This window comes from Petromyzon marinus, unplaced genomic scaffold (genome assembly GCF_048934315.1).
Source record: "Petromyzon marinus isolate PM22_M1 ecotype Great Lakes invasive population unplaced genomic scaffold, UKy_Petmar_22M1.pri1.0 PM_G_Scaffold_228, whole genome shotgun sequence".
Lineage (NCBI taxonomy): Eukaryota > Metazoa > Chordata > Hyperoartia > Petromyzontiformes > Petromyzontidae > Petromyzon > Petromyzon marinus.
In genome coordinates, this window is record NW_027422793.1 from 4,847 (window position 1) to 32,804 (window position 27,958).

The window sequence follows — 27,958 nt, forward strand, 5'->3', positions numbered from 1 at the left end:
AGCCAGTCACTCACTCACTCAGCCAGTCACTCACTCACTCAGCCAGTCACTCACTCACTCAGCCAGTCACTCACTCAGCCAGTCACTCACTCACTCAGCCAGTGACTCACTCAGCCAGTCACTCACTCAGCCAGTCACTCACTCAGCCAGTCACCCACTCAGCCAGTGACTCACTCAGCCAGTGACTCACTCAGACAGTCACTCACTCACTCAGCCAGTCACTCACTCAGCCAGTCACTCACTCACTCAGCCAGTCACTCACTCTACCAGTCACTCACTCACTCAGCCAGTCACTCACTCACTCAGCCAGTCACTCACTCAGCCAGTCACTCACTCAGCCAGTCACTCACTCACTCAGCCAGTCACTCACTCACTCAGCCAGTCACTCAATCACTCAGCCAGTCACTCACTCTGCCAGTCACTCACTCAGCCAGCCACTCACTCAGCCAGTCACTCACTCAGCCAGTCACTCACTCTGCCAGTCACTCACTCACTCACTCAGCCAGTGACTCACTCAGCCAGTGACTCACTCACTCAGCCAGTCACTCACTCACTCAGCCAGTCACTCACTCAGCCAGTCACTCACTCACTCAGCCAGTCACTCACTCAGGAGCTCAGCTGCTCACTCAGTCGCTTGCTCACTAAATTACTCAATCACTGAGCCAGTTTGACAGTAAACTTTTTGTTTATATATCCAACAACACAGCACGAAATAACATCATCGTCTGGCTAATCGGGACCTCCGTCAGCCTACCCCACACCACACAATGGTACCCACACGCTTACCCCTCCACCGTGGTGGTGGTGGTGGTGGAATTGGTGGTGGTAGCATTGGTGGTGTTGGATCGTGGTGGTGGTGGTGGTGTTCAGTTGGTGGCGGTGGTGGTGGTAGCATTCTTGGTGGTGGTGGTGGCGGTGGTGATGGCAGCATTGATGGTGTGGCGTTGTTGGTGGTGTTGCTGGTGCATCATGGTGGTGGTGGCGTTGTTGGTGGTGTTGGTGGTGGATCGTGGTGGTGGTGTTCAGTTGGTGGCGGCGGTAGTGGTGGTGTTTGTGGTGGATCGTGGTGGTGGTGGTGTTTAGCTGGTGGCAGTGGTGGTAGCATTCTTGGTGGTGGTGGCGTTGTTGGTGGTGTTGTTGGTGGTGGTGGTGGCATTGGTGGTGGTGTTGCTGGTGGTGGTGGCATTGGTGGTGGTGTTGCTGGTGCATCATGGCGGTGGTGTTCAGTGGGTGTTAGCGGTGGTGGTGGTGGTGGTGGTGTCGTTCAGTGTGTGTTAGTGGTGTTGGTGGTGGTGTTCAGTTGGTGGTGGTGGTGTTGGTGGTGGTGTCGTTCAGTGGGTGGGTGTTAGCGGTGGTGGTGGTGCTGTCGTTCAGTGGGTGTTAGCGGTGGTGGTGTTGGTGGTGGTGTCGTTCAGTGGGTGTTAGCGGTGGTGGTGTCGTTCAGTGGGTGTTAGCGGTGTTGGTGTTGGTGGTGGTGTTGTTCAGTGGGTGTTAGCGGTGGTGGTGTTGGTGCTGGTGTCGTTTAGTGGGTGTTAGCGGTGTTGGTGTCGTTCAGTGGGTGTTAGCGGTGTTGGTGTTGGTGGTGGTGTCGTTCAGTGGGTGTTAGTGGTGGTGGTGTTGGTGGTGGTGTCGTTCAGTGGGTGTTAGCGGTGGTGTTGGTAGTGGTGTCGTTCAGTGGGTGTTAGCGGTGGTGGTGTTGGTGGTGGTGTCGTTCAGTGGGTGTTAGCGGTGGTGGTGTTGGTGGTGGTGTCGTTCAGTGGGTGTTAGCGGTGGTGGTGGTGTTGGTGGTGTTGTCGTTCAGTGGGTGTTAGCGGTGGTGGTGTTGGTGTCGTTCAGTGGGTGTTAGCGGTGGTGGTGGTGGTGTCGTTCAGTGGGTGTTAGCGGTGGTGGTGGTGGTGTCGTTCAGTGGGTGTTAGCGGTGGTGGTGTTGGTGGTGGTGTCGTTCAGTGGGTGTTAGCGGTGGTGGTGTTGGTGGTGGTGTCGTTCAGTGGGTGTTAGCGGTGGTGGTGGTGAAGTTGGTGGTGTTGTTCAGTGGGTGTTAGCGGTGGTGGTGGTGTTGGTGGTGTTGTTCAGTGTGTGTTAGCGGTGGTGGTGGTGGTGGTGTCGTTCAGTGGGTGTTAGCGGTGGTGGTGTTCGTGGTGGTGTTGTTCAGTGGGTGTTAGCGGTGGCGTCAGCGATGTGCTCCAGCTCGTCGAGGTACCGCTGTCTCAGCGACCCCAGGTACGAGGCCAGGCCGGCTCCGTCCAGCCGCGAGTGTCGCGCCGCCTGGCCCAGCCTCGTCGCGAGGCGGTGGACGGCCGCTCGGTGCAGCACGGGCGCGGAGTCGGCCTGACGCTCCATCTGGGGGGGGTCGCGGAGGGGTCACGGGCGGCGGGGGGTCACGGGCGGGTCTCGGGGGGGTCGCGGCGGGGGTGTCAGCGGGGGTCAGCGTCGTTACCCAGCTCTTGCCGCCGATCCGCGCCAGCAGCCCCGTGGCGTCGCGCAGCAGGGAGGGCGGCAGCGATGACAGCGTGGCCATTTCCAGACCTGGACGCGGGGCACGCGGGGGGGGAGGGGGAGGGGGAGGAGGAGGGGGAGAGGGAGGAGGAGGGGGGGGGGAAGGCGACGGCTTCTTCTTCACGATGTTTGAGGCGCCGGCGGCCTCGGCAGGGCCATCCCCGCTCTGTGCCGCGATGCGTTTTTCCGGGCCGAGGGGTTTCCCCCCTCCCACTACCGGGACCTCGTGGAAATGCTCGGCAAATCTGAAAACCTGTTCCCTGGGGATCGGAGATCGGGTCACCGTTCTTTCCCCCAATGATGGTAATCGGTTGTGGCGCCGCAGGTTACTTTCTTGATGGGAGTTAAATAGAGATTTGTGATCGCGGGCCACTGATGCAGACTCCATCTCCTCGGCAACCCGCGACCGCCACCCATCCTTGCGGCGCCTCGCGGCTCTCCGAACCTCCGAGCGAGGGCTGCGGTAAGCCTCCTCATTCTCCGACGTGGGATTCTGTAGCCGATGACAGTGGGCCTGTCGCCATCCTGAACACCTCCTCTTGTCAGCCAGGGTCTCTGGGGAGGTCTGGACCGCGTACCCAAAGCAGCCATTTCAGCTGCATGAGTCACAGTCCTAAACCTCGCCCATTTACCCTCGACATCAGGAGGAGTGGGGGACGATGCCAATCCCAGCCGGCAGAGCATGCCACTAAGGGTTTGAATGGGGTCCTGGATGTACACCCACCACCGGAGTGAAAGAATTGCAGGTGCATCTTACAGATTACAAGTCGATGGTCAGTGGGCAGATCAGCTCCACGGTAGGTCCTGGTGTCAAGGACATGGGCTCGCATCCGCTGGTCCGTCACTATGTAGTCCAGCAGATGTTCTTGCTTGGACCCGGCATGCATCCATGATGTTGTGTGGATGCGGCGATGCCGGAACAGCGTGTTGGTATTTACAAGCCCATGGGCTGCACAAAAATGTAGCAGCCTCCTGCCGTTGTTATTGAGCTGGTCTGGCCCATGCCTTCCAATCACTCCAGACCAGGTGCATCATGACCAACTCGGGCATTCACCCAACAAGATGACTATCCCGAGGGGCCACTTTAGCTCGCACCTGTGACAGGAGGTCATAGAAGGCATCTGACTCATCGGCCTTGCCTGGATCCCTCCACGGATGTTCGTCTTCGGTGGGGGCATAAGTAACCACGACCACCACTCCTCACCTCCGGTTGTTGGGAAGGCGAGCCCAAAGTAGCCTGGAGCTTACAGCTTCCCAAACCTCACCGCCACGCTCCCACGCCCCCTTCATTCTTTTGTTTAGAAGAAGAGCCACTCCCTGTTGTTTGGCAGTCTCCTGCCGTGAGAAGAGGACTGTTCACCCCTCATGGTGGTAGGAGCCAGAGCCGGTCCACCGGACCTCCTGAATACCACAGAGATCCAGGCGGTACCGGTCCAGCTCCCGACAGAGGAGTGGCAGCCTCTCCTCCGCAGTGAGCGTTCGAACATTCCACGTGGCCACCCGTAGTGGTTTTTCGTTGTTTCTGGAGGAGCCCCGAGGGTAGATATTCAGTCTTCTGGCTCCGCCAAATGGGGTTTGGTCAGGAGACGTCATAGACGCCTGTCCCCCCGGGGCCTCCGGCACAAGCTTATTAGTTACATATTTCAGTTTAACTCGTGGTTTCGTGGTAATTAATTGAAGGTGGAAGGGTTACCAGCCCCTCGCACCTGTCCAGAGCCCCCGTTTAGCCCCTGTGGTGGATGCATTTGCCATGAGGGGAGGAGCCAATCAAAATTGGATCTCGCCCCAAAGCACTGTCCACGACAGAGTTGCCCATCCGGCACCGCGAGGAGGTAGGGGGTTGTTTTTCCGGACCACACACACACACACGTACACACACACGTACACACACACACACGTACACACACACACGCGTAGTACCGTAGTGCGTGTCCGGCGTGTGCCCCTGCACCAGCTTGTACGTGCACGTCACACGTGGCACCGTCCGCGAGTCGTCGGCACCAGCGGCTTTACCGTCACGACGGCCGGCCCAGGGCAGCTGCTGCTGCTGCTGATTGCGCGACTCCACCAGGAAGTGGCTGTTGGAGACGTTGGGGTAGAGGGTGGAGAGGTGGCTCAGCTCCAGGTGGTGGGTGGCGAAGATGGTGAACGTCTGGGGGAGGGGGGGGAGACACACAGGGGTGGTGAGGGTGGTGAGGGTGGTGAGTGGTGAGTGGTGAGTGTGAGTGGTGAGTGTGGTGAGTGTGAGTGGTGAGTGTTTGTGGTGAGTGTGAGTGGTCACCACCTTGCGCTGCAGGAGACACTCACAGACCGAGTGACAGATCCCCAGGGCCTCGTGGACCCCGGTGCCCCTCCCGAGCTCGTCGATGATCACCAGAGAGCGGTCGGTGGCTGTGCGAACTATGTAGTTCACCTGGGGTCATGGGGGTCACCGGGGGTCACCCACCCACTCACCCACCTACACACCCACCCACTCACCAACTCACTCACTCACTCACCCACCCACTCACACACCCAATCACCAACCCAATCACCCACCTACCCAACCACTCACCCACCCACTCACCCACCCACTCACACATCCACTCACCCACCCACTCACACACCCACTCACCAACCCACTCACCCACCTACCCAACCACTCACCCACCCACTCACCAACCCACTCACACACTCACCCACCCACTCACACACTCACCCACCAACCCACTCACCAATCCACTCACCCACCCACCCACTCACCCACCCTCTCACTCCCCACCCACCTCTCTCATCTCGATGGTGAAGGTGGAGGAGAGTGGCTGGATGTCGTCGTCCACACCGATGCGAGTGAAGATCTGATCAGCGATCCTCACGCAGGCAAAGTCGGCTGGTACGAAACAACCTGAAGCAGTGGTAGCACCCAAACACTCACTCACTTACTTACTCACCTACTCACTCACTCACTCAAACACTCACTCACTTACTTACTCACCTACTCACTCACTCAAACACTCACTCACTTTCTTACTCACCTACTCACTCACTCAAACACTCACTCACTTACTTACTCACCTACTCACTCACTCACTCAAACACTCACTCACTTACTTACTCACCTACTCACTCACTCACTCAAACACTCACTCATTTACTTACTCACCTACTCACTCACTCACCCAAACACTCACTCACTTACTTACTCACCTACTCACTCACTCAAACACTCACCTACTCACTTACTCACCTACTCAATCACCCACTCACTCACTTACTCACCCACTCACTCACCTACTCACTCAATCACCCACTCACTCACTCACCTACTCACTCACCTACTCACTCACTCACTCACCCACTCACTCACTCACCCACTCACTCACCCACTCAATCACTCACCCACTTACTCACCCACTCAATCACTCACCCACTCACTCACCCACCCACTCAATCACTCACCCACTCACTCACCCACCCACCCACTCAATCACTCACTCACCCACTCACTCAAACAGTCACTCACCCACCCACTCACTCACTCACTCACTGACTCACCCACTCAATCACTCACCCACTCACTCACCAACTCACTGACTCACTCACCCAATCACTCACCCACTCACCCACTCACTCACTCACCAACTCACTCATTCACCAACTCACCCACCCACTCACCAACCAACTCACTCACCAACTCACCCACCCATTCACCAACTCACTCACCCACCGACTCACTCACTCACCAACTCACCCACCCACTCACCAACTCACTCACTCACCCACCCACTCACTCACTCACTCACCAACTCACCCACCCACTCACCAACTCACTCACTCACCCACTCACTCACTCACCAACTCACTCACCCACTCACCAACTCACTCACTCACTCACCCACCCACTCACTCACTCACCAACTCACCCCCCCCCACCCACTCACCGATCTGTGCCATCACCTGGCAGAGTGCCACCTGTCTCAGCAGCGTGGACTTGCCGCTGTTGTTGGGCCCCGTGACAACGAGGAAGTTTGAGGCGTCCGACAGGAAGACGTCGTTAGGCACCAGCGGCCAGCCCAGCACCCGCTCCAGGATGGGGTGGCGAGCCCCCTTGAGGGCCAGCGTGTCAGAGAATTCCGGACGGACTGCAGCTCACCACAGACAGCGGGGGGGAGGTCACGGGGGGGAGGTCACGGAGGGGGAGGTCACGGGGGGGGAGGAGGTCACAGGGGGGGAGGTCACAGGAGGGAGGTCACGGGAGCGGAGGTCACGGGGGGTGAAGGTCACGGGGGCGGAGGTCACGGGGGGAGGTCACGGGGGTGACGATCACGGGGGGAGGTCACGGGGGGTGAAGGCCACTCACTCACCCACCCACCCACTCACCCACCCACTCACTCACTCACTCCCTCACTCACCCACTCACCCACTCAATCACCCACCCACTCACCCACTCACTCACCCACTCACTCACCCACCCACCGACTCACTCACCCACTCACTCACCCACTCACTCCCTCACTCACTCACCCACCCACTCACTCACCCACTCACTCACCCACTCACTCACCCACTCACTCATCCACCCACCCACCGACTCACTCACCCACTCACTCACCCACTCACTCCCTCACTCACTCACCCACCCACTCAGCCACCCACTCACCCACCCACCCACCCACTCACTCACCCACCCACTCACCCACCCACCCACCGCGTACCGGACTTGGTGAGCGTGGTGCGGTGAGCGAATGCCAGCAGCATGTCCACCATGGACACTGCGTCAGCAAGCTTGTAGAGACACACAATGTCCTCCCGGATCTCCGCAAACAGCTTGGACAACACCCTGGGCACGGAGACAGAGCGGGGGTCACCCTCCCCTCCCCAAAGGGTGTTGTGTAAAGAGTAGTGTACAGTAGTGTATAGTGTAGTGCATAGTGTAGTGTACAGTAGAGTATAGTGTAGTGTATAGTGTAGTGCATAGTGTAGTGTAGTAGTGTATAGTAATGTATAGTGTAGTGTACAGTAGTGTATAGTGTAGTGTATAGTGTAGTGCATAGTGTAGTGTATAGTGTACAGTAGTGTATAGTGTAGTGTATAGTGTACAGTAGTGTATAGTGTAGTGTATAGTGTAGTGTATAGTAGTGTATAATGTAGTGTATAGTGTAGTAGTGTATAGTGTAGTGTATTGTGTAGTGTATAGTAGTGTATAGTGTAGTGTATAGTAGTGTATAGTGTAGTGCATAGTGTAATGTACAGTGTACAGTAGTGTATAGTGTAGTGTATAGTAGTATAGTGTAGTGTATAGTGTAGTGTATAGTAGTGTATAGTGTAGTGTATAGTAGTGTATAGTGTAGTGTATAGTAGTGCATAGTGTAGTGTATAGTGTAGTGTATAGTAGTGTATAGTGTAGTGTATAGTGTAGTGTATATTGTAGTGTATAGTGCAGTGTATAGTAGTGTATAGTGTAGTGTATAGTGTAGTGTATAGTAGTGTAGTGTATAGTGTAGTGTATAGTAATGTATAGTGTAGGGTATAGTGTAGTGTATAGTAGTGTATAGTGTAGGGTATAGTATAGTGTATATTGTAGTGTATAGTAGTGTATAGTGTAGTGTATAGTGTAGTGTATAGTGTAGTGTATAGTGTAGTGTATATTGTAGTGTATAGTGTAGTGTATAGTGTAGTGTATAGTGTAGTGTATATTGTGGTGTATAGTGTAGTGTATAGTGTATAGTGTAGTGTATAGTAGTGTATAGTGTAGTGTATAGTGTAGTGTATAGTGTAGTGTATAGTGTAGTGTATAGTAGTGCAGGGCATAGCCAGGGGGTTCCTCTGCAACCCCCACAGGTAGACGGGGCAGTGAGTGGAGGAACAGATGGAGATTAGTCCACCACACTCTGCCTGGGGTAGGGGTGTTCTCTCACACGTTGGACATGAGGTAAATCTCCTCCACGGCCTCCTGGCTGCGGCAGTTCAGCCTCATGAGGTCCATGGTGGTGTAGCTGAGAAGGTTCCCACGTTTGCTCACCTGGTGAGTGAGGGGTGGTGAGTGGTGAGTGAGGGGTGGTGAGTGGTGAGTGAGGGGTGTGGTGAGTGGTGAGTGAGGGGTGGTGAGTGAGGGGTGGTGAGTGGTGAGTGAGGGGTGGTGAGTGGTGAGTGAGGGGTGGTGAGTGAGGGGTGGTGAGTGAAGGGTGGTGAGTGGTGGGGTGAGTGGTGGTGAGTGGTGAGTGAGGGGTGGTGAGTGGTGAGTGAGGGGTGGTGAGTGAGTGGTGAGTGAGGGGTGAGTGAGGGTGGTGAGTGGTGAGTGAGGTGTGGTGAGGGGTGAGTGAGGGGTGGTGAGTGGTGAGTGAGAGGTGAGTGAGGGTGGTGAGTGGTGAGTGAGGTGTGGTGAGGGGTGAGTGAGGGGTGGTGAGTGGTGAGTGAGGGGTGTGGTGAGTGGTGAGTGAGGGGTGGTGAGTGAGTGGTGAGTGAGGGGTGAGTGAGGGGTGAGTGAGTGGTGAGTGAGGGGTGGTGAGTGGTGAGTGAGTGGTGGTGAGTGGTGAGTGAGGGGTGGTGAGTGGTGAGTGAGGGTGGTGAGTGGTGAGTGAGGGGTGTGGTGAGTGGTGAGTGAGGGGTGGTGAGTGGTGAGTGAGGGGTGAGTGAGGGGTGAGTGAGTGGTGAGTGAGGGTGGTGAGTGGTGAGTGAGAGTGGTGAGTGGTGAGTGAGTGGTGGTGAGTGGTGAGTGAGGATGGTGAGTGGTGAGTGAGTGGTGGGGAGTGGTGAGTGAGGGTGGTGAGTGGTGAGTGAGGGTGGTGAGTGGTGAGTGAGAGTGGTGAGTGATGGGGTGAGTGGTGGTGAGTGGTGAGTGAGGGGTGGTGAGTGGTGAGTGAGGGGTGAGTGAGGGGTGGTGAGTGGTGAGTGAGTGGTGGTGAGTGAGTGGTGGTGAGTGGTGAGTGAGGGGTGGTGAGTGGTGAGTGAGTGGTGGTGAGTGAGTGGTGGTGAGTGGTGAGTGAGGGGTGGTGAGTGAGGGGTGGTGAGTGGTGAGTGAGGGGTGGTGAGTGGTGGTGAGTGAGGGGTGGTGAGTGGTGAGTGAGGGGTGGTGAGTGGTGAGTGAGGGTGGTGAGTGGTGAGTGAGGGGTGGTGAGGGGTGAGTGAGGGGTGTGGTGAGTGGTGCGCTGAGTGGTGAGTGAGGGGTGGTGAGTGAGGGGTGTGGTGAGTGGTGGGGTGAGGGGTGAGACTCACACATAGACACATAGACTCACACATAGACACATAGACTCACACATAGACTCACACATAGACACATAGACTCACACATAGACTCATAGACTCACACGTAGACACACACATAGACACATAGACTCACACATAGACACATAGAATCACACATAGACACAGACTCACACGTAGACACATAGACTCACACATAGTTCACACATAGACACATAGACTCACACAAAGACACATAGACTCACAGATAGACACAGACTCACACATAGTCTCACACCTAGACACATAAACTCACACATAGACTCTGGGTCTATGAGTGGTGAGTCTGTGAGTGGTGAGTCTATGAGTGGTGAGTCTGTGAGTGGTGAGTCTGAGTCTCTGTGTGATGAGTCTATGCGTCTCTGCGTGGTGAGTCTATGGGTCTCTGTGTGGTGAGTCTATGGGTCTCTGTGTGGTGAGTCTGTGGGTCTCTATGTGATGAGTCTATGGGTCTCTGTGTGGTGAGTCTATGGGTCTCTGTGTGATGAGTCTATGGGTCTCTATGTGATGAGTCTATGGGCTCTGTGTGAGTCTATGAGTCTCTGTGTGGTGAGTCTGTGGGTCTCTGTGTGGTGAGTCTGTGGGTCTCTGTGCGATGAGTCTATGGGTCTCTGTGTGATGAGTCTATGAGTCTGTGTGGTGAGTCTGTGAGTCTCTGTGTGATGAGTCTGTGAGTCTCTGTGCGATGAGTCTATGAGTCTGTGTGGTGAGTCTATGGGTCTCTGTGTGGTGAGTCTGTGGGTCTCTGTGCGATGAGTCTATGGGTCTCTGTGCGATGAGTCTATGAGTCTCTATGTGATGAGTCTATGAGTCTCTGTGTGGTGAGTCTGTGGGTCTCTGTGCGATGAGTCTATGGGTCTCTGTGCGATGAGTCTATGAGTCTGTGTGGTGAGTCTGTGAGTCTCTGTGTGATGAGTCTGTGAGTCTCTGTGCGATGAGTCTATGAGTCTGTGTGGTGAGTCTATGGGTCTCTGTGTGGTGAGTCTGTGGGTCTCTGTGCGATGAGTCTATGGGTCTCTGTGCGATGAGTCTGTGAGTCTCTATGTGATGAGTCTATGAGTCTCTGTGTGGTGAGTCTGTGGGTCTCTGTGCGATGAGTCTATGGGTCTCTGTGCGATGAGTCTATGAGTCTGTGTGGTGAGTCTGTGAGTCTCTGTGTGATGAGTCTGTGAGTCTCTGTGCGTTGACCTTGATGAAGACCTCTGGCAGACGCTGTTCGGGCTGCAGGGAGTGAGCGGACGTCTGGATGTAAAAGCCACGCAGGGCGCTGTAGCTCATGGACATGGGCAGGTTGTGAATCTCGGAGAGCTGTTTGATGATCTCTGGGAGAGAGAGAAAATGGGCAGGTTGTGAATCACGGAGAGCTGTTTGATGATCTCTGGGAGAGAGAGAATGGGCAGGTTGTGAATCTCGGAGAGCTGTTTGATGATCTCTGGGAGAGAGAGAATGGGCAGGTTGTGAATCACGGAGAGCTGTTTGATGATCTCTGGGAGAGAGAGAATGGGCAGGTTGTGAATCTCGGAGAGCTGTTTGATGATCTCTGGGAGAGAGAGAATGGGCAGGTTGTGAATCACGGAGAGCTGTTTGATGATCTCTGGGAGAGAGAGAATGGGCAGGTTCTGAATCTCAGAGAGCTGTGTAATGGTCTCTGGGAGAGAGAGAATGGGCAGGTTGTGAATCACGGAGAGCTGTTTGATGATCTCTGAGAGAGAGAGAATGGGCAGGTTGTGAATCTCGGAGAGCTGTTTGATGATCTCTGGGAGAGAGAGAATGGGCAGGTTGTGAATCTCGGAGAGCTGTTTGATGATCTCTGGGAGAGAGAGAATGGGCAGGTTGTGAATCACGGAGAGCTGTTTGATGATCTCTGGGAGAGAGAGAATGGGCAGGTTCTGAATCTCGGAGAGCTGTGTGATGGTCTCTGGGAGAGAGAATGGGCAGGCTGTGAATCACGGAGAGCTGTTTGATGATCTCTGAGAGAGAGAATGGGCAGGGGAGAGAGGGGGAAGAGTGGGGGAGAAAGGAGGAGAGGGGGGGGGGAGATGATGGTGGAACCCACGACCTCCTGCGTACCAGGCGAGGTACTTGACATCTCGCAGCCACCGTGATGATGACGATGATGAGAGAGACACGCAAACTCCAAACGTACAGCAGCAGGCGGTAGAGAGAGAGAGGAAGAGAGAGATACAAAGACGGCCGGGGAGGGCTACGGGTGGGTGAGCCGTGCCGTGCCTTCGATGTCTCCGACAGCCTCGGAGAGGATGCGCCGAGCGAGGTCCAGGAAGCCGTTGAGGCCGGGGCGCACGACGTGGCAGCGCCGTGTCCTGGCCGAGAGGAGGTTGCCCTTGCGGAAGGGCAAATCGTCGGTCAGCACCGTGCGCAGCTTGCCCAGGATCGCAGGGAACCTGGCACGGGGACAGCGGGGGAGGAGACGCGGTGGGGGTTGTGGTGTCGCCGCCGCCATCGACGCCGCCACCGTCGCCGACAACAACAACGACGACGACAACCGCCGTTCGCCACTAAGTGGCGATGACGTCACCACGACGCTTGTGCCAGGCCATGTGCACTTCAAGGCCACGTGAAGTGTTGAACGCACGCTGGCACGAAGGTCACGGGGCAGACCCAGGTGCCAGGGGGGGACTGACTGAGATGAGTGGCTGATGCACCACCTGTGCCCCCTACTGTGCCAACCCGCTGTGCTTTAGCCACCCGGCGCTCCGCTCGTTGTTGTGAGCGTCGCTCCACCGCCCTCCGTTGTTGTTGGAGGGCGACTACCTCCAACTGCCCAGTAGCATCCTTCACGAGCCTCCTCCACTGAGTCCGATCTCGACACCGCTGGTACCAGTCATCGGCAAGTCCACTCAGCTCCACGTCCTCCTGTACCACGTCACTCCATCTTCTCTAGCCCCCTCGATCCGGCTGAACAAAAGCTGTTTCGGCATGTGATGGCTGGGCATGCGGGCTACATGGCCCAGCCAACGCAGTGTTGCCTGCCGGAGGAGCTCACCGATGGGACCTTGCCCAGATCTTTCAAGGATTTGTGAGCTCCTCACACAATCCAGCCAGGTTAAACCCAGGATGGATCGTAGACAGGCCAGCCTAAATGTTTCTAACCAGCAAAGATGTTCCCTTAGGGGGGTCCACGTTTCACAGGCATAGAGAAGGGAGGGAATGACTGTGGCCGAGAAGACCTGAAGCTTAGTGCGGAGCGACAGACCAAGTAGCTTCCACACAGCATTACGCAACCGATGAAAAGATAATGCCGCTTGACCGATTCCGAGTGCTGTTAAACCGGAGCCGGTCATGAGCACACTGCCCAGGTATGGGAAACTCTCCACTCTCCCCACAACTATCCCATCACCAATTGGAAGTTGTGGGGGTGGAGTGTCCGATGGCACAAAATACCCAGGCAAGTGCTTAGTTTCAGTGGGTAAGGCTCCACCTCTTAGTGGCAAGCTCCAGGTTCAGCAGCAGTGCCTCCAACTCCTCCTTTGAGTGAGCAGCAATTCCCAGATCATCGGCATACATTACATGGTTGAACAATCGGGAGCCATCCCTTGACCGCACCCGGGCATCGATCAGCCTCCCATTCTATCTGTACCAGATGGGAATTCCTCCGGTACAGCTACTGAAGACTTCACGAACTACGTGGTCAAAATAGATGTTTAATAATGTGGGAGCCAGAGGACATCCCTGCCGCACCCCAAGGTGTACAGGGAATGGCTCCGACTCCCGGCCACGTAGATTTGCCTGGGCCCGCTCACTATCATGAAGGTCCTTAATGATCATGAGCAGAGGGTCAGGGACTTCGAAAGCACGAAGAACAACCCAGAGCCCAGGCCTACTGATGGTGTCATAGGCCTTGGTCAGGTCAATAAAGCAGAGATGTAGGTCTTGTTGGAATTCCCTATACCTATACTGTAGCAGACAGACAGAAAATATGACATGTGCAGGAACGCCTTTTCCTGAAACCGCATTGGGGTTCCGCATGCCTCTTCTAAGCGTGCCTTGCACGGCGATGTTGAATAATCCTTGCCAGGACCTTTCCCGGCACACTGAGGAGTGAGATACCCCTGTAGTTGTTACAGTCTGTACGGTCCCCCTTCTTAAAGAGGGGACCACCAGGGCATTCTTCCAATCCTGCGGAACCCATCCAGTGGTCCAGACTGTTGTTATGATGTCATGTAGGACAGTTTGTGCACAAACGCCACCCTTCCTCAGCATTTTGCATGGGAGATCGTCTCTACCCGGTGCCTTTCCTGGTCTCAGACTCTGGATTGCCTTCAGTACTTCCTCAACAGATGGCACCTCAGCCAGCCACTCACAGGGGGTGACTTCTTCCAATATTTGAGGCACCGCAGCCTCAGTAGTGTCATCCCCACTTTGGCCCACAATGTTTTCCAGGTTGAGGGATTTTTCCTCCCCCAGGACCTCACAGAAATGCTCAGCAAATATGCAAACCTGTTCCTCGGGGTCGGAGATTTGGTCACTGTTCTTTCCCCTAATGATGGTAATAGGTGTGGCGCTGCAGGTTATATTTTTTTATGGAGTTAAAGAGCGATTTGTGATCGCGGGCCATTGAGGCAGACTCCATCTCCTCAGCAACCCGCGACCACCACCCATCCTTGCAGCACCTCACGGCTCTCCATACTTCCGAGCAAAGGTTACGGTAAGCCTCCTCATTCTCCGACGCGGGATGCTGTAGGCTATGAGAGTGGGCCTGTCGCTTTTCTCAGCCAGCCTGAGCACCTCCACTGTCAGCCAAGGTCTCTGGGGAGGTCTGGACCGTGTACCCAAAGCAGCCATTGCAGCTGCATGAGCCACAGTCCTAAATCTCGCCCATTGTCCCTCGACATTAGGAGGAGTGGGGGACGATGCCAACCCCAGCCACACTGAGACCAGGCCACTATGGGTTTAAATGGGGTCCTGGGTGTACACCCACCACCGGAGTGGAAGAATGGCAGGCGCATCTTACAGATGACTAGTCGATGGTCAGTGGGCAGATCAGTACCACGGTAGGTCCTGGTGTCAAGGACATGGGCCCGCATTCGCTGTTCCGTCACTATGACATCCAGTAGATGGCCTTGCTTAGACCCGGCATGCATCCATGATGTTGTGTGGATGCGCCGATGCCGGAACAGCGTGTTGGTAATTATAAGCCCATGGGCTGCACACAAATCTAGCAACCTCCTGCCGTTGTTATTGAGCTGATCTGGCTCATGCCTTCCAATCACTCCAGACCAGGTGTCAGCATCATGACCAACTCGGGCATTGAAGTCACCCAACAAGATGACTCTATCCCGAGGGTCCACTTTAGCTAGCACCTGTGACAGGAGGTTATAGGAGGCATCTGACTTATGCCTGCATCCTTCCACGGATGTTCATCTTCGGTGGGGGCATAACTAACCATGACCACCACTCCTCACCTCTGGTTGATGGGAAGGCGAGCCCAAAAAGTAGCCTGGGGCTTACAGCTTCCCACACCTCACCACCACGCTCCCACGCCCCCTTCATTCTTTTGTTTAGAAGAAGAGCCACTCCCTGTTGTTTGGTAGTCTCCTCCCCTGAGTAGAAGACTGTCCACCCCTCACGGTGGCAGGAGCCAGAGCCGGTCCACCGGACCTCCTGATTACCACAGAGATCCAGGCGGTACCGGTCCAGCTCCCGACAGAGAAGTGGCAACCTCTCCTCCGCAGTGAGCATTCGAACATTCTACGAGGCCATCCGTAGTGGCTTTTCGTTGTTAAAGGAGGAGCCCCGAGGGGAAGGATTCAGTCTCCTGGCTCCGCCAAATGGGGTTTGGCCAGGAGACGTCATAAATGCCTATCCCCCCGGGGCCTCCGGCACAAGCTTATTAATTACATTTTTCATTCATGGTTTGGTGATAATTAATTGAACGTAGATGGGTTACCAGCCCCTCGCACCCATGCAGAGCCCCCAATTGGCTGCTGTGGTGGCTACAAACGTCATTAAGGGAAAAGCCAAAAATCTAAATAGGCCCTCCCCCCATGGCACTGCCCACCACAGCGTTGCCATCCGGTACCAACGAGGAGGTAGGGGGTTGTTTTTGCCACCGTCACAACCCTCACCATCACCACCATCACCCTCACCACCGTCACCACCATCACCACCATCACCACCACCACCCACACCACCACCCCCACTACCACCACCACCACCACCACTACCACCGTCACCACCATCACCCCCACCACCACCCACACCTCCACCCCCACCACCACCACCACCACCGTCACCACCCCCACCATCACCACCACCTCCTCCACCACCCCCACCCACACCACCACCACCACCACCTCCTCGACCACCATCACCCCCACCACCACCACCCCCACCACCACCCCCACCACCACCCCCACCACCACCACCTCCTCCACCACCATCACCCCCACCACCGTCACCACAGTCACCACCTCCACCACCACCACCAGCCTGGTCTCCTCGTCACCTGCAGTCCAACAGGGAGCTCTGGTAGGCTGTCAGCAGTGGAGTCTTGCAGGGGCTGAGCGCTCGCTGGGAACACAGCAGGGGAGAGATAGGTGAGGGTGACACCTGCACCTGTCACTCACCACTCACCACCTCACCACTCACCACCTCACCACTCAACTCACCTCACCCTTCACTCAACACTCACCCACCCCTCACCAACCCCTCACCTCACCACTCACCTCACCTGCCACTCACCCTACCTGTGGGTGTTGTGGAGGCACCCCCAGTGGCAGCTGTCTCTGTGTGTGAGTCTGCTGTTGCCTAGGGGCACCCCCAGTGGCAGCTGTCTCTGTGTGTGAGTCTGCTGTTGCCTAGGGGCACCCCCAGTGGCAGCTGTCTCTGTGTGTGAGTCTGCTGTGGTCTAGGGGCACCCCCAGGGGCAGCTGTCTCTGTGTGTGAGTCTGCTGTTGCCTAGGGGCACCCCCAGTGGCAGCTGTCTCTGTGTGTGAGTCTGCTGTTGCCTAGGGGCACCCCCAGTGGCAGCTGTCTCTGTGGGTGAGTCTGCTGTAGCCTAGGGGCACCCCCAGTGGCAGCTGTCTCTGTGTGTGAGTCTGCTGTAGCCTAGGGGTACCCCCAGTGGCAGCTGTCTCTGTGTGTGAGTCTGCTGTGGCCTAGGGGCACCCCCAGTGGCAGCTTAATGATAATGATAGTGATCAATAATAATTAGTGATGATAGTGATCAATAATAATTAGTGATGACAGTGATTAACAATAATTAGTGATGATAGTGATCAATAATAATTAGTGATGACAGTGATTAACAATAATTAGTGGTGATAGTGATCAATAATAATTAGTGATGACAGTGATGAACAATAATTAGTGGTGATAGTGATCAATAATAATTAGTGATGACAGTGATTAACAATAATTAGTGATGATAGTGATTAACAATAATTAGTGATGATAGTGATTAATAATAATTAGTGATGATAGTGATTAACGATGATTAGTGATGATGGTGATTAACAATAATTAGTGGTGATAGTGATCAATAATAATTAGTGATGACAGTGATGAACAATAATTAGTGGTGATAGTGATCAATAATAATTAGTGATGACAGTGATTAACAATAATTAGTGATGATAGTGATTAACAATAATTAGTGATGATAGTGATTAACAATAATTAGTGATGACAGTGATTAACGATAATTAGTGATGATAGTGATTAACAATAATTAGTGATGACAGTGATTAACAATAATTAGTGATGACAGTGATTAACAATAATTAGTGATGACAGGGATTAACAATAATTAGTGATGATGGTGATTAACAATAATTAGTGATGATGGTGATTAACAATAATTAGTGATGATAGTGATCAATAATAATTAGTGATGACAGTGATTAACAATAATTAGTGATGATAGTGATCAATAATAATTAGTGATGACAGTGATTAACAATAATTAGTGATGACAGTGATCAATAATAATTAGTGATGACAGTGATTAACAATAATTAGTGATGATAGTGATTAACAATAAGTAGTGATGATAGTGATTAACAATAATTAGTGATGATAGTGATTAACAATAATTAGTGATGACAGTGATCAATAATAATTAGTGATGATAGTGATTAACAATAATTAGTGATGATAGTGATTAATGATAATTAGTGATGGTAGTGATTAACAATAATTAGTGATGACAGTGATTAATGATAATTAGTGATCATAGCGATGAACAATAATTAGTGATGACAGTGATTAATGATAATTAGTGATGGTAGTGATTAACAATAATTAGTGATGACAGTGATCTTGGGCAGGCGATGTAACCTGCAGTGGAGACACCAACTCCAGGACATGCTTGAGGTGGATGGCGTAGTTGATCTTAGACTCAGAAGTTCTCAACTGGAACAGGGTGGATGGATAGACAGATACATAGATAGATACATTTTGATTTAAAGCTTTCGTGACCGCAGGGATTCATATTCTTGGTTCTTTCGGTAAAGTCACCACGTAGAAAGGGAAACTATAAAATAATAAAAATATAAAACAATAAAATTATCACGAAGTTTCGACTGCAACACAAGTAATCATCATCAAGGTGTGAAAACCACAGCAAGAAAATTGTATTGTTTTATATTTATATTATTTCCCTTCTACGTGACTTTACCGAATATAGATAGATACATGTAGAGATAAATATAGACAAATAAATAGATCACTAAATAGCCTCTCTCTCTACATCACGGGTGGGGAACCTTTTTTCTACCAAGGGCCATTTGGATATTTACAACATCATTCGCGGGCCATACAAAATTGATCAACTTAAAAATTAGCCCGTTATATCCGGTCAAACGTTTAATTAACTCGCCCCTAATGCGATGGGCTGGAACTGCTTCTCTTTGGCGAAGCGTTTGGTGATGTTAGCCGGTATTGACGATGTTGTTGCTACTCGCAACTGCTCTTCCAGGTTTGCTCTACCTAGATTTATTGAATTTCGAGTCCTGCCTGCGGTTGCCTTGGCAGGGCCAGAGACCGGACGTTCCCCACCCCTGTTTAACGTGATGAAGGGGTACTGTGTGGTGCTGAGCGAGGTGATGCTGATGATGATTAAAGTGATCATCTCACCGTCTCTGTCTTAGGGATTTGAATCAGCATTGAGAGCAGGTGGTCTACATCCAGAAACTGACTGATAGCTGCACACACATACACACAGACATCACACATATACACACAGACACACACACACAGACATACACAACAACAACAACCGCCATTCGCCACTAAGTGGCGGTGACGTCACCACGACGCTTGTGCCAGGCCATGTGCACCTTGAGGCCACATGAAGTGTCGAACGCCCACCGGCAGGTGGTCACGGGGCAGACCCAGGTGCCACGGGTCGACTGACTAAGATGACTGAGATGACTGGCTGATGCACCACCTGTGCCCCCTACTGTGCCAACTTGCTGTGCTTTAGCCAGCCGGCGCTCCGCTCGTCGTTGTGAGCGTCGCTCCTCCGCCCTCCGTTGTTGTTGGAGGGCGACTGCCTCCAACTGCCCAGTAGCGTCCTTCACGAGCCTCCTCCACAGAGGCCGATCTTGACACCGCTGGTACCAGTCATCGGCAAGTCCACTCAGCTCCACGTCCTCCTGTACCACATCACTCCATCTCTTCTCTAGCCCGTGCCGCGCCCGTTTAGCCCCCTCAATCCGGCCGAACAAAATCTATTTGGGCATGTGGTGATTGGGCATGCGGGCTACATGGCCCAGCCAACGCAGTCTTGCCTGCCGGAGGAGCTCACCGATGGGACTTTGTCCAAATTTTTCGAGGATTTGTGAGCTCCTTACACAATCCAGCCTGGTTAAACCCAGGATTGATCGTAGGCAGGCCAGCCTAAATATTTCTAACCGGCGAAGATGTTCCATTAGGGGGGTACACGTTTCACAAGCGTAGAGAAGGGAGGGAAGACCCGAAGCTTCGTGCGGAGCGACAGACCAGGTAACTTCCACACAGCGTTACGCAACCGATTAAAAGATAATGCCGCTCGACTGATTTGGAGTGAGACCTCTGCTGTTAAACCGGAGCCGGTCATGAGCACATTGCCCAGGTATGGGAAACTCTCCACTCTCTCCACAACTGCCCCATCACCCACATACCCACTCACCCACCCACCCAACCACTCACTCACCCACTCACCCACCCACCCACTCACTCACCCACTCACCCACCCACATACCCACCCACCCACTCAGCCACCCACCCACCAACCCACCCACCCACCGGCCTGCACTCTATAGAAGTTGTCTTCCTGCATCAGCTCATCCACACAGTCGAGACGGCCTCTGAGCGTCTCTTCGTCCACCAGCGGCTCGTGGATGTTGGCTCTGAGCCGGCGCGCTCCTCCACGCGTCCTCGTGTAGTTGAGCACCCCGAATAGCGAGTGGGAGCTCCTGGGTGCACGCTCGCACGCACACACACACACACACGGGTGGAGGAGGGTCACACACACACCAACACACACCCACACACACTCACACCACACTCGCACCCACACATACACGCACACACACCAACACACACACACTACCACACTTGCACCCACACACACCCCCACACACACCAACACACACCAACACACACACCAACACACACACACCAACACAAACCACAAAACAACAACAACCACCATTCGCCACTAAGTGGCGGTGACATCACCACGACGCTTGTGCCAGGCTATGTGCACCCTGAGGCTACGTGAAGTGTCGAACGCCCGCTGGCAGGAGGTCACGGGGCAGACCCAGGTGCCACGGGTCGACTGACTGAGATGACTGGCTGATGCACCACCTGTGCCCCCTACTGTGGCAACCTGCTGTGCTTTAGCCACCCGGCGCTCCGCTCGTTGTTGTGAGCGTCGCTCCTCTGCCCTCCATTGTTGTTGGAGGGCGACTGCCTCCAACTGCCCAGTAGCGTCCTTCATGAGCCTCCTCCACAGAGGCCGATCTTGACACCGCTGGTACCAGTCATCGGCAAGTCCACTCAGCTCCACGTCCTCCTGTACCACATCACTCCATCTCTTCTCTAGCCCGTGCCGCACCCGCTTAGCCCCCTCAATCCGGCCGAACAAAAGCTGTTTCGGCATGCGGTGGCTGGGCATGCGGGTTACATGACCTATCCGAGGGGCCACTCTATCCCGAGGGGCCACTTTAGCCAGCACCTGCGACAGGAGGTCATAGAAGGCATCTGACTCATCGGCTTTGCCTGCATCCCTCCACGGATGTTCATCTTCGGTGGGGGCATAAGTAACCACGACCACCATTCCTCGCCTCGGGTTGATGGGAAGGCGAGCCCAAAGTAGCCTGGGGCTTACAGCTTCCCACACCTCACCGCCACGCTCCCACGCCCCCTTCATTCTTTTGTTCAAAAGAAGAACCACTCCCTGTTTTTTGGCAGTCTGCTGTCCCGAGTAGAGGACTGTCCACCCCTCATGGTGGCAGGAGCCAGAGCCAGTCCACCGGACCTCCTGAATGCCACATAGATCCAGGCGGTACCGGTCCAGCTCCCGACAGAGGAGTGGCAGCCTCTCCTCCGCAGTGAGCGTTCGAACATTCCACGTGGCCACCCGTAGTGGTTTTTCGTTGTTTCTGGAGGAGCCCCGAGGGTAGATATTCAATCTCCTGGCTCCACACACAACCACACACACCACACACACCCACACACCACACACACCAACACACACACCAACACACACACACCAACACACAGAAGGGGGAGCGGCTATCCCCGCTAGCGAGGGAAGAGGAGGCATCGTCTACCGGGGGTCGTGGGAGTTGCGCAGCAGCTCCAGGTTGGCGGCCGTTGTGCCGTCGATCATGGCGGTGCGCTCACTGCCGCAGAAGGAGACGCGCACGGAGGCCGGGGCGAGCACCACGCCCTGGATGAACTCCACATACTGCAGCAGCGCCGCCGGCGAAGCCAGGCAGTAGTATCTGGGGGTGGTCGGCAGGGGGGAGGGTGAGAGGGGGGTGGGTGAGTGGGTGGATGAATGGATGGGTGAGTGGATGGGTGGGTGGGTGAGTGAGTGGGTAACCCTAACCCTAACCACTCCATCTCTTCTCTAGCCCGTACCGTGCCCGTTTAGCCCCCTCGATGCGGCCGAACAAAAGCTGTTTGGGCATGCGGTGGCTGGGCATGCGGGCTACATGGCCCAGCCAACGCAGCCTTGCCTGCCGGAGGAGCTCACCGGTGAGCTCCTCACCCGCTCACCCACACACTCACCCACACACTCACTCACCCACTCACCCACCCACTCACCCACCCACACACACATCCACACACACACCTACACACACCCACTCACTTCCCCTGCACGTCCATGAGTACGGTGGCCATGTGGGGCACGCAGAGCCTTCGCACGGCGTCCATGCCCCGCTCCTCGTTGAAATATTTCCTCAGCACCGTGGTCACGTGGGCCTCCTGCACACGCACTCACCACGAGGTGGCAGCACCCACTGTGGTGCGTCTGTGGGTCTCTGGTGAGTCTGTGGGTCTCTGTGTGGTGAGTCTATGGGTCTCTGTATGGTGAGTCTTTGGGTCTCTGTGCGATGAGTCTATGGGTCTCTGTGTGGTGAGTCTGTGGGTCTCTGTGTGATGAGTCTAGGAGTCTCTGTGTGGTGAGTCTATGGGTCTCTGTATGTGATGAGTCTATGGGTCTCTGTGTGATGAGTCTATGGGTCTCTGTGTGGTGAGTCTGTGGGTCTCTGTGTGATGAGTCTAGGAGTCTCTGCGTGATGAGTCTGTGGGTCTCTGTGTGATGAGTCTATGGGTCTCTGTGTGATGAGTCTATGGGTCTCTGCGTGGTGAGTCTATGGCTCTCTGTGTGATGAGTCTAGGAGTCTCCGCGTGGTGAGTAGTGGCGATGCCCTCCGTGCGTGCTCACAGGGAAGTAGTCCCTCAGCAGGGTGAACATTTTGCTGGCGTTTGGGTTGCAGGCCGTTTGGGGCATCACCACCTCCAGCGGGCGTAGCACCTGCAGCTTGGTGATCGCCTGAACAAGCAGCAGCAGCAACAGCAGCAGCAGCAGCAGCGCCAGCAACGAGAATAACAGGCTGAGGTGCAGCAGGAGGAGGTCACGGGACAGACCCAGGTGCAGTGCGTTGACTGCTGTGCCAGGCTAGGTGCACCAGGAGGAGGTCACAGGACAGACCCAGGTGCAATGGGTTGACTGCTGTGCCAGGCTAGGTGCACCAGGAGGAGGTCACGGGACAGACCCAGGTGCAGTGGGTTGACTGCTGTGCCAAGCTAGGTGCATGAGGTAAGGTAAAATTAAAAAACTAGTGTTTAATAGTTTAATACTAACTTAACCTGTCAATGTATATAAATATACTGCATACCTGCAGAATAACGACACGCACACATTGGCACGTAGCTACTTACGTGGCTACTGGGTCCCGCACTTTCAAGGGCCCCGCGCTAAACGCTTTCAAGCGATCAATTCCGGTTCGGTGATTCTGCTCTCTTACCAGAGTACGAAACCACCCTTCAGCTTTTACGAACGGCCGAGTGTGTTGAAGGTTCAGTTTCAGTTTTCAGTTTATTTTGGGTATAGCCCTGTGAGCCATCCGGCTCTTGAATCGGAGTGCAACCGCAACAAACCAACAAACCAACAAAAACACGACCAAGAAAAGCATCAAATTTTGACTTAAAGCTTTCGTGACTGCAGTGATTCATATTCTCAGCTCTTTCGGTAAAGTCACGTTGAAGGGAAACAATAAAATAATAAGCACAGAGACAATTTAAACCGAGAAGATGTATTCTGGCTTAGCAATCATTGTAAGGATTTGATAAACTATTTCAGGTCTTAATTGATTGTTCACGCTTACGGTGGCTTTCAGACAGCATACATTAATTTTTCGTCTCCCCCCTCCTCTTTTCAGAACATAGATGGACTCGTCATTCTAAATAAACTGACAAATCGTGGCGCCAACGTATTTTTATAAATAAATAAATGCACCGATTATAAATAAATAAATTAATGTGAACCGCCACTTCTTTCAAATGTTTCTTGCCGTTGGTTTTGACATCTGATGATGACCGTTTGTGTTATGGTTGAAACGTCGTGAGAATTTTTATAGTTTTATATATATTTTAGTATTTTATTGTTTCCCTTCAACGTGGTGACTTTACCGAAAGAGCTAAGAATATGAATTACTGCTGCAGTCACGAAAGCTTCAAATCAAAACAACCACAACCACAAAGAAAACTTAGGTTAGAGATGTGTCGCATTATCCGGCCGTACAGCAAGTGACAAAAATGACAATCGCTTTACCGCGCAGGTGAAGAATGTGCGTGTTTTAGTTTTTAATTCAGGGCCCGGTTCATAACACGCACTGCACAGGAGGGGGGGGGCCCTTTGTGTTCGTGCACGGAGAGAGAAGGAGGGGCGGAGGCTGACCTTGACGTAGGGCTGGCTGTCGGGGAACTGACACAGCACCAGCTCGGGGCAGCGCAGGTCGATGCTGGCCAGGCCGACCTCGCCCCGAGCGATACCTCGGCCCTCTGCCAACGCCACCACCACCGACCTCGCCTCCACTTCCTCCTCCTCCTCCTCGTCGCCGGCGTCGGCGTCGTCAGTCGTGGAGAACGAGGTCGCTGCGGGGCCACAAGAGAGACGGGGTGCTGCCTCCTGTCGTGAGTCGATGAACGGTGGTGAGTCTACGGGTCTCTGTGTGAGTCTATGGGTCTCTGTGTGAGTCTATGGGTCTCTGTGTGAGTCTACGGGTCTCTGTGTGAGTCTACGGGTCTCTGTGTGAGTCTATGGGTCTCTGTCTGAGTCTATGGGTTTTTGTGTCAGTCTATGGGTCTCTGTGTGAGTCTATGGGTCTCTGTGTGAGTCTACGGGTCTCTGTGTGAGTCTACGGGTCTCTATGTGAGTCTACGGATCTCTGTGTGAGTCTACGGGTCTCTGTGTGAGTCTACGGGTCTCTGTGTGAGTCTACGGGTCTCTGTGTGAGTCAATGGGTATCTGTGTGAGTCTATGGGTCTCTGTGCGAGTCTACGGGTCTCTGTGTGAGTCTATGAAGGGTGGCGAGTCTATGGGTCTCTGTGTGAGTCTATGGGTTTCAGTGTTAGTCTACGGGTCTCTGTGTGAGTCTATGGGTTTCTGTGTGAGTCTACGAGTCTCTGTGCGAGTCTATGGGTCTCTGTGTGAGTCTATGGGTTTCTGTGTGAGTCTATGGGTCTCTGTGTGAGTCTATGGGTCCTGTGTGAGTCTATGGGTTTCTGTGTGAGTCTATGGGTCTCTGTGTGAGTCTATGGGTCTCTGTGCGAGTCTACGGGTCTCTGTGTGAGTCTATGAAGGGTGGTGAGTCTATGGGTCTCTGTATGAGTCTATGAAGGGTGGTGAGTCTACGGGTCTCTGTGCGAGTCTATGGGTTTCTGTGTGAGTCTACGGGTCTCTGTGTGAGTCTACGGGTCTCTGTGCGAGTCTACCGGTGGACGTGGTGGCCCTGCTGCTGCTGCCGGGCGCATGCCGCTGGCGTTGCCGCCGCGAGCCGCCTGGCGCCGCACGGAACCGGGAAGAGGGGAGGGGCGCCCGCGGGGCCCAGGAGGAGAAGCCTGGCATCACCACGGTGGGAGCATCACCGCAGCCGCCACCGCCACCACCGCCGCGGGCCCTGCCGCCGCCGCTGGTGGTTGTGGCGGTGTCGGCGTTGCCGCTCCGGTCGGCCAATCCCGACTCTGGGAACAAGAGAAACGGGGGGGGGGGGGGGGGCGGACGGAGACTTAATTAAAGCGGTCCGTTTTCTTCGGGGCTCCTCGCGCTCACGGCCCTGTTCCAACGCGGCACGGGGGGAGCGCGATGGCACCAGAAGGCCGACATCGTTCAAGAGAGAGGCTTCACCAAAAACAGAAGCGAGAGAGCTTGCATACTTCGACAGCTGGCGAGGAACGACGCCTCCCTCTCGTCTCCCCCCCCCCACCGCCCACCAACCCCAGCGAGGTCTTGTGCGAAATCCTGTTTGGCAGGATTAATTGTGCTCCCCTTTACAAGACCCTAGTGGAGGGAGCGAGCTGATTTTCTAAAGGGAGGGGGGGGAGAGGCTGCGTAGGGCCACACATTCGCTCGACGCAACATCACAGAACGGTGCCCGGAATGGAAAGCCGTGGGCTTGTCGGGGCCTTAATGCTCCGCAGGGAGCGGAGAGCAGCGAGATGCAATCTGTTCCTTAAACCTGCCGTGACCGCAGGAATTCATGTTGTTGAGTTATTTCGGCAAAAACTCACGTAGGTACGAAAACATTTTAATGGATCACGACGTTTGGATCGCGACACAAGCAACCGTCACCAGGTGTGAAACGAACACAGCAGGTGGACCGCCGACGTAGGAGCTGACGTAGGAGCAGTCCACGTGACCTCACCAAAAGAACCAAAGGATAAGGAGCAAGAGGAGCCAAAGTACGGTAATCCGTCAACATCAAAATAATCCGCGGAGAGGCGTCATCCCCCTCAGGGACGGAGCCAGGATTTTCAGCCCGGGGTGACATTCAACAAATGTTAACTTCAAGAATGATTAGAGATTTCGATTTAAAGCTTTCATGACTGCAAGGATTCATCTTCTTTGGTTCTTGCGGTAAAGTCACCACGTAGAATGAGAATAAAATAATAAAACAATAAAAGTCTCACGACGTTTCGGCCACAACACAAGTGGCCTTCTTCAGGTTTAAAGGGACAGACCTGTTGGGACGACAGGTGGCCTGAAGAAGGCCACCTGCGTTGCGGCCGAAACGTCGTGATAAGTTTATTGTTTTATTTTATTATTTTATTCTCATTCTACGTGGTGGTGACTTTACCGAAAGAACCAAAGAAGATGATTAGAGAGTCAGGCTTGAACCAGACGCCATCGGTTTGGCGACACGCTCTGATGGTGCAGTTACACGAAGTCCGCCGGACCGAGTGTCGTGCACTTACACGCACAATGTTTCAGATTTTTCGATTTTTTATTTTTTTTTCGGGGGTGACAATTGTCTAACCCTGTCACCCCCCCCCGCCCCCTGGCTCCGCCGCTGATTGCCCTCCTGCACTCTCTCTGACCTTGCATCCTGGAGTGGCGTGCCGCGGGCGTGGAGCTGAGCAAAGACGAGGAGGCGGAGGAGGTGGAGGCGGTGGTGCTGTGTAGCTTGGCTCTGGTCTTTGTGCGCCGGGGAGGAGAATCCAGCAGTAGGCCAAACGAGTACTTGGGACCCTTCGTGGACATCCTGCAACCAAGCCTGGGGGTGAGCGAGATGTTGACTACCTCACCTGGTATACAGCAAGAGGTCGTGTGTTCCACCACCATCATCATCATCACGGTGGCTAGGAGATGTTAACGCCTGAGCCTGGCAGTGATTAGGAAGCTTGGGGAATATTCAAATCTGTGCGAGGGGCTTAACGCTGCTCAAACGATGAGGATCTGCGAGATTACCTCATCCGATTTCAAAAGAGCGGATCACCTGTCAGACACACACACAGACATCACACACACACACAAGACACACACAGACATCACACACACACACAAGACACACACACACATCACACAAGACACACACAGACATCACACACACACAGACACACACAAGACACACACAGACATCACACACACAGCCATCACACACACACACAATACACACACAGACATCACACACACATCACACACACAGACATCACACACAGACACACACACAGACACACACACAGACATCACACACACACACACAAAAGACTCACACAGACATCACACACAGACACACACAAGACACACACAGACATCACACGCACACAGCCATCACACACACACACAAGACACACACACACAAGACACACACACACACATCACACACACACAGACACACACAAGACACACACAGCCATCACACACACACACAAGACACACACACACAAGACACACACACACACAAGACACACACACACAAGACACACACACACACATCACACACACACAGACACACACAAGACACACACAGACATCACACACACACGACACACACAGAGACATCACACACACAGAGACATCACACACACAGAGACATCACACACACAGACATCACACACACACAGACATCACACACACACACAAGACACACACAGACATCACACGCACACAGCCATCACACACACACACAAGACACACACACACAAGACACACACACACACATCACACACACACAGACACACACAAGACACACACAGCCATCACACACACACACAAGACACA

The 27,958-nt window shown here is 53.9% G+C and overlaps 1 protein-coding gene across 1 annotated transcript; it reads right to left on the reverse strand.

Annotated features, from left to right (window-relative positions):
• Window positions 1-666: 666 nt before the first annotated feature.
• Window positions 667-27,941, reverse strand: LOC142913196 (mutS protein homolog 4-like). Its single transcript, XM_076060788.1, has 21 exons — window positions 27,146-27,941; window positions 26,776-26,939; window positions 25,174-25,422; window positions 24,137-24,333; window positions 22,622-22,729; window positions 22,043-22,158; window positions 21,498-21,671; window positions 19,966-20,135; window positions 18,814-18,881; window positions 18,016-18,090; window positions 16,184-16,248; window positions 11,942-12,119; window positions 10,906-11,034; window positions 8,394-8,497; window positions 7,191-7,315; window positions 6,417-6,617; window positions 5,262-5,380; window positions 4,781-4,909; window positions 4,417-4,648; window positions 2,438-2,526; window positions 667-2,340 (listed from the first exon to the last, which is right to left on the reverse strand). The coding sequence occupies exons 1-21, from the start codon at window positions 27,148-27,150 to the stop codon at window positions 2,149-2,151; spliced, it is 2,889 nt and encodes a 962-aa protein (XP_075916903.1). The 5' UTR covers window positions 27,151-27,941; the 3' UTR covers window positions 667-2,148.
• Between the last annotated feature and the right edge of the window lie 17 nt (window positions 27,942-27,958).